The sequence below is a fragment of the Danio aesculapii genome, chromosome 21 (genome assembly GCF_903798145.1).
Source record: "Danio aesculapii chromosome 21, fDanAes4.1, whole genome shotgun sequence".
Lineage (NCBI taxonomy): Eukaryota > Metazoa > Chordata > Actinopteri > Cypriniformes > Danionidae > Danio > Danio aesculapii.
The window spans coordinates 27,013,192-27,024,324 of record NC_079455.1 but is presented as its reverse complement, the minus strand read 5'-3'; the positions used below and the strand labels follow the sequence as shown (position 1 = coordinate 27,024,324).

At 36.8% G+C, this 11,133-nt stretch overlaps 1 protein-coding gene across 5 annotated transcripts; it reads right to left on the bottom strand.

Annotated features, from left to right (window-relative positions):
- Positions 1-243: 243 nt before the first annotated feature.
- brd3a (bromodomain containing 3a) lies at positions 244-10,808 on the bottom strand. Of its 5 annotated transcripts, none has more exons than XM_056445925.1 (12): positions 10,704-10,808; positions 8,740-9,107; positions 8,128-8,265; positions 7,907-8,042; positions 7,622-7,812; positions 7,149-7,520; positions 6,933-7,061; positions 6,627-6,833; positions 6,203-6,271; positions 5,168-5,382; positions 4,780-5,063; positions 244-2,196 (listed from the first exon to the last, which is right to left on the bottom strand). In XM_056445925.1, exons 2-12 carry the CDS (start codon positions 8,938-8,940, stop codon positions 2,090-2,092), a joined length of 2,049 nt encoding a protein of 682 aa, XP_056301900.1. In that variant the 5' UTR covers positions 8,941-9,107; positions 10,704-10,808; the 3' UTR covers positions 244-2,089. The 5 variants fall into 5 exon arrangements, with proteins under 5 accessions (XP_056301900.1, XP_056301902.1, XP_056301901.1 ...); XM_056445927.1 differs by having other exon boundaries at positions 6,642-6,833; XM_056445926.1 differs by having other exon boundaries at positions 7,149-7,517.
- Positions 10,809-11,133: the final 325 nt, after the last annotated feature.

Genomic DNA, 11,133 nt, shown 5'->3' with positions numbered 1-11,133 from the left:
CTTTGCACTACCGTTAACTGCTGTACAAAAATGATTAAATATAACTTTACCAGCTTTGAACAGAAACGGGACACTGTTTCCATCTAGCGGTTAGAAGCAGTACTAGTTTAGACCAGTTTTTACCAAAAATCCATTTAGATTCCAATCAAATGAGGTTAGAAATTGACATACGGACAATAAAAATACCACTTTCAATAGCTATAGTGACAAAACTGCAAAAAAACAAATAAAAATAACACAAAATAAAGTCTTTTGTCATTTTGTCATGAAAAAAATGTACCTGGAGACATTCCAGGCATTTACATCAAATGTTAGCCTCTACCACTGCCTCCGTCCCAACCTCACATCTACATCTACTCACACTGTATTCTTGATTTTGTTGTTTCCATGACTGACATTTACAGAAGTATAACTATAAACAGCTCAAAAATGTATAAGAAAAATACAATAAATCAGCATGCATGTCAAAGATAAAAAGTAAACTTTGATTTAAATATAAAAAACCTTTCTGTTTCAAATCAGGGCCTAAATTCAAATTTACTTGAATATATTTCTCTATATAGTCATATATTTAGTTTCATTCCATCGCTAACCAGTAAGAAGTCGATCATTACTTATATCAGACACTCAGAAGTGATTCAGGGAAGTTTTGCACCCAATGAAGACAGACAACAACAAAATCATGAATACCATGACTGAAACTTTCAAATAATTATGATTTGACTAAATCTATTAGTGTTTTAATTAGTCTGAAAGATACATGTCCCTCATTAATTTTGGCTGCCAAAAGATTACAGAAGTGATCCTGCAAACTATTTTCACAACACCAGCCCATACATCCAAAACTGTTTCGAGAAAATAAAACAAATACCAGTTCCCTTTACAATACTTACAAGTGTTTAAAAACAAAATTCAGAGAGGACATTACAATATCTTACAAACACTTCAGAAAATAATCAAAAGCATAGTTATTCTAAGATATCGTAAAGCAATCCACATGAAGAATGGCTGGAAATCTTCAGAAGGGAAAACACTCCTGAGTGGAACTGCGTACTATTCATAAGCTCTACAATAGCCTTACATTCATAATTCAATTCTGCAAGAGCGTGAGAAGAGGAAGACTCTGTGATTTAACGATCATTGTCAAAACACTGGAAATAAATCATCATTAGCTTTATCACAATAGTAAAGATCAAGGTACAGATGACAGGAGTCAGTATTCACATCAACCCTTTCAGAATCATCTAATAGATATCGTATGTGAAAATGTCAGTCTGTTTGGAATTGCGTTTATTGCTGACCAAGATGTTTAATAAAACAGGAAGTCTGCACGTGATCTTGATTTACATGTTCACATCACTGCAAAGCATCTCAACAAAAAAACCCAAATCTACTTGAATCCCATGACCAAACATTTATAAGTTGAAGAGAGTATGAGATGGTTTTAATATAGTTCTACTGTATGATAATGGCCAAATTAACTTTAAAGACCTTGTAATGCCTAATTAAAGCCATTTGTTCCCCTGGACTACTTGAGATTTGTGACAATGGGAAAGGCATGATTTTCATAGACACACATTTCAGTTCACGAGAGGACAATAATAAAAGTAATAATAAAAAAAAGTCAATAATGGCACAGCGTCCAATAGGGGAAAATATGAGGCCACGGCAAAAACTAAATAAAAACAAAACAATAAATACAACACAGACTGGTGCAGAAGTCGAATCAGGAGAGAAGAGTGTGAGCGTTCAGTTTTCTGCTCTCTCTGGTGAGATGGGATGTTTTATTTTGCGATGGTAATGTACAACATTACCAGGAAAGAGAATTACTGACTTCTCTTTGCAGTTTCAGGACATCCCTTTCAGAGTCAGTGGAAATAAAAAGCAATCTATTAATTTGCTTTTTTTTAATCTGTAATTTTCTTCATGACATTTCCGAGAAAAAGAAAAAAAAAAAAAAGTTCTGACATGATGCATTTTTATTGTCTCTTTTCTTTCTTTCTTATAAAAAGTCTCAGAGGGGAAACAACCTTGACTGCATACAATGTTTTTTAAAAAAATAAAAATAAAAAAGTAAATAAAAAGGTGTTCAGTCGGAGTCACTGCTGTCTGAAGTGGAGCCGCTGGAGCTGCTGCTGCCCGAGTCTGAGGAACTGCTGCTGCCGCTGAGCCGAGACGGACCAGAACCTCCTTTCTCTGACACCACAGAAAGAAAGAGAGAGAGAGAGAGAGAGAGAGAAAGAAAGAAAGAAAGAAAGAGTGATGACTTAATCAATCAGTGTTTACACACCAAAACAGAAATAGAACAGTTTGAATAATGGCATGATGATGATACTAAAAAGCAATGCTGATGGAAAATTTAATTAAAACAACATTTACGCTAGGCATGGGATAATAACCGTTTTCAAGGTATACTGCAGTTAAGAAATGTCAAGGTTTTAAAACCGCCCAAAATTTCCTTCAATACCCTTCCTAAGGTATGTGTAAGATTTTTTTAAATGATTTTTTTTTCCAGTATTTAGGACAACAGTATCTCCAGCTCGAAAGATCTCCAAAGATGCGGTTTTAAATTGTAAAGAAATCAGCGTTTTGAAACTAATGAAGACAGCAGAAGTCAATGATTTGAATTATTTAGCCTGATACGTTTATTGCTCGAAAAATATTTGAAAAGTTTCTCAAAATAAAATAGTGTTCAAAAGGGGAATTTTTTTTTTGTTTTTAACCCAGATATTTAAAAAGAACATATTTTAGAACCGTAATCATTTAAGTTTATCATACTGTCAGAATCTTATACCGGCCCATGCATAATTTCCACACCCTCGTCACTGTAAACAACTGAAAATGCAGTTTAATTTTGAAACACAAATTAATATCTTTAGGAAAAGTATCTATAGAACCAGAATGTTCATTTGATACACAAAAGCACTTATGAAATTATCTTTTGATTTCTCGATTTATGTCTTTCGAAGACGTGGCTTATAAGATGAACATTTAATTGAGGCTTTTACTCTAATCTAAAATGATCAATGTTTACCACACTCAAATTTGGTCACTGAAGCTTTGATGCAGACCCACCAATGAGTTTGACTGCATGTTTGCTCGTAAGTTATATGCTACAAAGTCAAAATCTTATCTGATCAGCTTGTTAAAAGGATAATTTGTAAATTTTTTTGTTGAAATATCCAATGACCACCAGTATATTTTGTGCTTAAATAATCAGCTGTTTCAACATTAATATCCGGCAAGACATGAACCAAGTCCTTGATTATTAGTTAAAATAAATAAGATGCTGTTGTGCATTTTTTAGACCGCACAGAGCAGCATTAGAACAGATATAATCTAATAATAGAATCTCTATTATATAATCTGCAATCGTTTCATTTTTCAGTTTAATTTTGCATCGATGACTTTCAGCGCTACTCTGTTTTATACTACCATAATAAGTTTAATACTTTAGTTCATCCCTAAACGTGATTTCTGAAGGCGTCAAATAACGAAGACTACACCTCCCATGATTCCACTCAGTCGTGACATCAAACTATGCATTTGTTTGTTTGTGAATATATGCTCTAGTGGCAAAAATTACATATTGTACATTTAAGCAACTGTCTCTTCAAAAGACTGGATTCATATAGATCAGGGATGCCCAAACTAGGGCCCATGGGCCAAAGCTGTCCCACAATAACCTTTTATTTGACCCGCCATACAATCTGAGAAGAGAGGAAGAATGATGGACCTGGTAGAGGTTATCATTATAAATCTAATGTAACCTTGTTTGTTTGTTGCCTTTGTTGTTAAAAGATAACTAAAATTAAATGATTTAATTACATGGTGTAAATTAATTGAAATGTACACACTGTCAACTGACAGATAAGGACATAAAGGCAAAGGCAGATTCTGCTTGACTAGTATATTCATCATTAAAATCCAGTGTTATATGTGATTGTTATTGCAATATATTATATTATATTATATTATATTATATATATATATATATATATATATATATATATATATATATATATATATATATATATATATATATATATATATATATATATATATATATATATATATATATATATATATATATATATATAAATAAATAAATAAAAACAATTATATGCAATATTTTAAATGTTATACTGCATTAGTTGATGGCTGCCTGCGAAATCGCCTACTACGTAGGTACTGCGTCTGAATTTAAACGTACTACTCAGCCGCTAGAAAAGTATATTCTATACAGTATGAATGGAACTCAGATGTACTACATCACATGACCTACCCGCGTGAGTTGCATCGCTTCACTCCCATTCATGAATTCTCTCGCGGGACATCAAGGGATAGCGTGGCGTCCATCTAATGCACACTTCTCGCATACTGATTTTTTTTTAATTCAGACATACTACTCGGCTCGCATACTGATTTTAGCGTATTATATAGTATGAAATATGCAATTCCGGACCCAGTTAATATGATTTTAAGTAATGATTTCAATTTACTTTTAAATCTTATGAAATAATTTAGATAATTATTCATGCAACTAATGCCATATAACTTGATATATTTACCTTCGACTCTCAATGATATTTGTATTACTTTATACGAAAAAGTCTGGGCATCCGCGATATAGATCTTTTCATACATTCAGAAGCATCAGTGTTTTGGGTAAGCAGATTTCCAATTTCTCAGATATTATTAAAATTCTCTTTAGCAAAACTCTTTAGTAATCATGTTATGATAACAGCACGGCACATAGGCCAAGAGGAGTGCACTTACGTGGAGGTTTCCTCTGTTTCTTCTGTAAACATGACTTGACGTATCGCTCAAGCTCACGCAAAGTGGAAGGTTTCAGCGTCTCAAAATCTATCTCGATTTCATCAGGGTTGGAATCACGCAGCGAAGGCTCTCTGGACTGAATGATGTGGACCACCCGACCCAGCTTTTCTCCAGGCAGCCGGTTAATGTCGAGGCTCAGTTGCCGTTTCTCATCGTACGTCATAGGGAGCGACATCTCCTCGTCAGACTCATAGCCTGGCCCTCTGCCACCCTTCTTTGGTTGCCTGAGAAAAGTTCCAAGAACAAAACAGAAACACTTCAGACTTCAACTGATCATTTCCCATTCAGTCCATTGAAATAAGACCAGAGCAGCACAAAAGCAGCAAACCTGTTGCCTGGAACAGTGCTGTTAGCCTTTCTGGTCGGACCCTTTTTCTGCTGAACTGGTTTCGGTGGCTGTCCGGGCTTGGCTTTTTCCTCTGGCTTGGATTTGTTGTGCTTGTTCTCCTTTTTCTTATCTTTTTCTTTCTTCTCTTTCTTTTTCTTTGGCTTACTTACAGGGGCCTGAGAAAGAGCAGCTAGCTGTTCGTGGACGGCTTTCAGCTGGAGAGAGCCAAGAAGGGGAGTTAGTGATTTGCTTCCAGCCAGATAAAGCAGCAATTATTGAACATAACATTAACATTTGTTCTTCGAAGGGAAATAATGAATTCATTTATTTTGAATGTCCAGTGCCAATCAATCAAACAGATGCATAACTAACAATAATAGAAAAATATTCACTTTTCCAAATTCAGTTTAACAACGGACAAGCAAAAATGTCTGGTGTTATGTGATTGCAAAACAGAGTAAATGTAAAGGAAAACAGAATGAAAGGAATAACAACAGACATAAGAGGCAATTCAACCCTTTATCACTAGAGGTGAAATAGTTCTATTAATAAAGAATTACATTTTATAGTTATTAAAACATGTACGTGTCTTGCTGTTAGGTCAATTTAAGGCGTTAAACCCCACAAGACTTGGGTTTAATCCTACAAAGATATTCCTTGTCAACACAGGTCACAATTACCATGCTTTAAAAGGCATAAATATGGATAAAGGGCAGTCAGAACATCCATTTGTTTTTCTGGAACTAGCAAAGGTTTGTCTAAATGCAAAGCAAGCCAACACAAACAGAGAAAATTCACATACACACAATTACTTTAATCTATTCATTCCCAAAACTTCCAGCACTTCCATCCTAAACACACACAGCTGGGTTCCCAACACCACCCAATAAAGTCAATATTTTTATTGCTGCTTTTAACCCTCTACCGCTGATCTAACTATCCATTTCATGCTCTTGACCATCTAATACAAAGAATGAAAGCAACTACAGCTAATACACAATGTTCATAGGCAGGGACAGGGAAATGTGAAATCACCTGATTATTCTTGGTGCACCCGTTTTTTATCCCCTTTCTGCTACCAATGGGGTGCTCCAAAGAGATACACTGGTAAAAAAAATGGCAAGGGAAGAAAATGTGATATAGAGCTCCAATAAGACAGAAACAATACAACATAAATGATACTACATCTACATTTAGGCATTTTGAGATTAAAATGCAAACCAATATATGCAGCTGGTTGCGGTAGAGGGCTAAAAAACAACTCTTTGTACAAGTGCACAAATTGAAAGCAAAAAGGCGCTGCTGTAAAAGTGGAAGCCCTTCCAGGTTGTTTAGAGAACAAGCATTGATTAAAAACGGCATGTGTGAGGTGTAAAAATATTAAGACATATCATGTGGCCTGAGAACATCTCTGAGCCTGGAGAGGATAAGGGAACTTGGTCCTTGTTTTGAAACCCACCTGTTCCGCACCCACCTGTTCCTGCAGCTCGGCAAGCCGGGTGGCCCTCTCCTCCTCAGAGTCGGAGCTGTCAGAGGTGGAGGAGTCGCCACTACTCCCACTGCTGACAGTACTCTTACTGACCACACCGGCCCCGCCTACACCGCCTGCCCCAGGAACCTCCACTGGCTCATCGGGCATCTTTGCAAAACGCATTTCAAACACATCCTGGAAAGACAGCAAAATGACACTATATTGTAGAAGGTTTTTGATTTAAACAAAGTGAATGTAATTGCCAAATGGAGGGGGGGGGGGACAACAACGCACCTGAAGTTTTCTGGCCATAGCAACCACCTCATGATCAGGGGGGTTGTACTTGTAACAATTTGAGAACATTAATCGGACATCTGCAGCAAAAGTCTGAGCGTCTTGGTACTCTCGACTGTCCATTTTTTTCTGCAAGCAGACAAGAAAATATATAGATGTATATTACCTTGTAAAAATGAAGCCATTATAACAGCTAAGTGTGCAAACTCAACATACTTTCACTGTGCTTAAGTCCATGGGGTGTTTAATTATATCATGGTAGTCATGTAGCTCGAGAGCCTCTGCATCAACAGGCTTGTAAAAAGGCCAAGCGTATGCGGCATGTTTTTTTGACAGCATTTCTTTAAGGATGACATCGCAGTACTTGAGCTGTTCTGAAAGTCTGCCCTTTTTGCCTCCGTGCACGCCTAGTTCACCATCCTCAAAATCCTTTTTAGGTGGTTTAATTGGGCGGCCGGTGCTTTCTCGCCGGGATGCCACCTTGCTCTGCTTGCCTTCTAAAATTGGGGTGGGCGATTGGCTCCTGCTCGCGGTGATAGCAGAGGTAGTAGGGGTGGTTGTGTCTGCTTTCCTCTTTACTCCTTTCTTCTAGGAAAAACAACAAACCACAAATGGGAAAACACAAAGCCAGTGGTGAGGCAATGACACTGAATATATCATGTGATGTACTGAGAGGTATTGTGATTTACTTTAACTGTGGGTTGTGATGGAGGCATGCTGGGTATCACAGCAGCAGCAGTTGTGTTCTGTACAGCTGGTATGCTAGGGGTGATAGCGGGCACTGGAGCTGGAGATACGACTGCTGTCTGTGAACTCGGCGATGTGGCATCAGGAAAAACAGATGTGGGCGAGCCAGTGGAGACGGCTCCATCTTGCTGACCTGCATTTAAATAATTAGGGGAAAATAATATTCTTATTATACATGAAGATAGGATGTTATGATTAATTCATCATTCAGCTGACTTCAATTTTACCAGGCCCTGCTGGTTTGCGCCCTTTCCCCTTCGGGGCTGGTGGAAGCAGCTCCACCTCCTCCTGAGGCATGAGGGCCACTTTCTGAAGGAAGATCTTCTCTAACGCTTGTGCCATCAACACAATATCATCTGTTGGCTAAGAAAACAAATTTAAAAATATTCATTAATTGTACAAGCTTCCTCTCTCCCTGTGTTTTAAAGTAGACCGTGCCAAGTCATACCTTGTTGTAAATATAACAGTTTGTGAACATTGTGTTAAAGTCCTGCATACACTCGCTTGCACTGTAGTAGTAAACGCTCTCCAGTCTTTTCTTGATTGTGCCCATATCCATTGGGTTCTTTATGATCTTGTGATAGTCCTAGACATAAAAGAAAATAAAACGTCTTTCAACAAACCAAAGTTGTATCCTCACAACCAACAAAATTATCCATAAGGATCTTCTAACTGATCCTCTTCCCCATTTCACAACTCTGATTTGGGGGGGGGGGGGGGGGGGGTCATAAAAATGAATCAATTTAAAAAGAAAAAAACATGCAAATGCAAGCTATAATTTACTCAAACTTGCAAGACATAACCCTAAAACTGCAAGATACAGAAGATGCTAACTCACAATTGAAAATTTATAAACGTCATGATCTGACAAGATAAATAAACTGTGAGATGTACATTTGCAATCGTAAGAAAGTCAGAATTGTTTGATTAAAAAGCCAGAATTACCTCATTTAAATCAACAGCAGAAAACAGGCTTCCATAATGAAAAGGCTAGTTTAAAACTTTTTCAAAATGATGGATGCTAAAACAGTTATATCATATCTAACACACATTTACTTACCGGAAGGCCAAGCTTAACAGCATCAACAGGCTGATAAAATGGCCATGCAAACTGGTGCTTCCACAGTGTCTTGACAACAACATTTTGCATATACTGCAATTGGTTGGTCTTGCGGCCAGGTTTGGTAGGGTTGATCACCTCAGGAGGAGGAGGGTTTGCGGCTGCAGGAGGTTCTGGGGTTGCCGAAGTGACAGCTGACATTTTGGTGAAGAGTGGGAAAACAGCTTAATGGGGAAGGGTTTTTTATTCTGCACAAGCAGACTTATTTTCAGTGTGCCTTCTCTTTATGCTTTTCTGATTCTCTGTTTTTTAAATCTTCAGTCATCTGAGAGGGACCATATCCCATTGCAGGACCCGACCTTCAACCTCTAAAAAACAAATACATACATACATGTGAGTCCTAACAACATGCTTCAGAACAAAAATGTACCCATGCATTTAAAAACATTATGCTATTAAAACTGAAAGTTGCAGTAATGCTTTGTGACAAAATAATGATTAAACAAATAATAAAATAAGTAGAGCAGTGAGCAATCAATTATAAGAAAGTGGCAACCTAAATTATTGCAGAAGAATCGCTTTTACTCACAAAATTATGACATTTAAAATTCAATCTACACACATACATAGTCGTCAACTTTTGAAATGGACCAAATAGACCTTTTCAGAATTGTACTAAGAAAGGATAGGTGTTCAAAAGTTTTAGAACAAGTTTGATGAAAGATTTGAACCACTTCAAATGATGACTACTGTATTGAGTGCATTTTGAATAAAAATGAGAATAAGAATACCTAAAAATCAATAAAGTCATTTACTTACATAAATTAATCATATGCATAAAACTAGGATAATAATACATTAAACCATCTTAATTCTGAGTTGGAAAACCTCAATGTTTTTTTTCAGTTGCTGACGTCAAAATCATATTTTTAAGTTCTTCCCTGTATTTTTTATTTAATAAAATTATGTTATGATATAATTTCATCTCAGCCAAGTCAGTATGACTGACTTCTGTGAAACACAAAAACAGACAAAATGACAGTCTCAGTCACCATTCACCTACAGAACAAAAATAACGTCAAACAACAATTACATGGAGTCTGAGACTTTTTAAACAGACAGTCAGGTTTGTAACACCTCAAATACGAGACAGAATGCTTACAACTAAGCTTTCAAAAACACTTTCACCGGTTTATGCACGTGTAGCTGTTTGGGAAAACAAACCGCAACAGTCGCAGCCTTACCGCGTAAACAATCACACTGCCTCACTGAACTAGGTCCACTCGTTAGATTCCAAATAAAACCAAATTTCTCAGTTCAAAATAGATTTAAGAAGCAATATGAAAAAAACTTAGGTTTGTTACAAGCTACAGTATGAATATCAAGATAGAAGGCTGAAATAAATGTAATTATATGTGCTGCGACTGCACACATATACCGCGACCAGATTGATAATTAATCCAAATGTAATTATTCTAAACAAAGCCTTTAAATTCATCCAGACAACATATTTAGCCCTCCGCCAGCCTATGTTTGAATTTTTGTTTCATCTATATATGTGATGGGGAAATAGGCGCCAAGAACTGAGCAACTGATTAGCTTTAGCACAGTCAATCACTCACATTAAGATGGCGCGCAGCTAACAGAGTTAGCATCCACGCTTAGCGTTTCAACACCTTCCCGAGCCTCTTTTTATTGACTCACGTCAATCTATCATACACAGAGATACGCCGTGGTCAAATAAAGGTTCAGATAATGACCTGATGGGTAAACGAGTGAGATTAGTCATGTTATTTCAGCGAGGCTTTGTTACATTGTCGCTTTGTTGAAAACAACTAGCCACTGGCTAACGGCTTCTCCTGTGATTCACTGATTGAACGCAGATCCCATCGAAATAGAGGTACGAAATGCGAATTATTATCCTAAAAGATGTCGTCTAAACAAAAATGCAGAATATTACTCACTCAGAGGCTTCAGGAAAGGAGTTAACGTGGTGCAATCCCAATGGCTCGTCGCTTGTTTGGAGGCTGGGCAGGAGCACAGAGATGAGGTACGCGAAGTGCTGTGCGCATGCGCATTGGCGCGCTTAACCATCTGCTGTTCAGTAGTAAACCAGAAGTTCTCAATCTTGTAGATGCCCAGTGATCGTGCTCATGGAGGGAGCCCCATTCTAAAACCTAAATTATATAGATTTTATATAAGTATAATTTATATTGAGAAAAACAGGATGGGTGCTTTTAAATAATTATTAAATATATAAAACCCCAGCGTTACTTAGCAATACAATTAAGAGCATGCATTACATGAATAGGATAATTTGTGTAAATTAAATGAATCAATAAAAACAAATTAATTAAATTACTAGTTTGTATATTTCCATATTTTTGGAAAGAG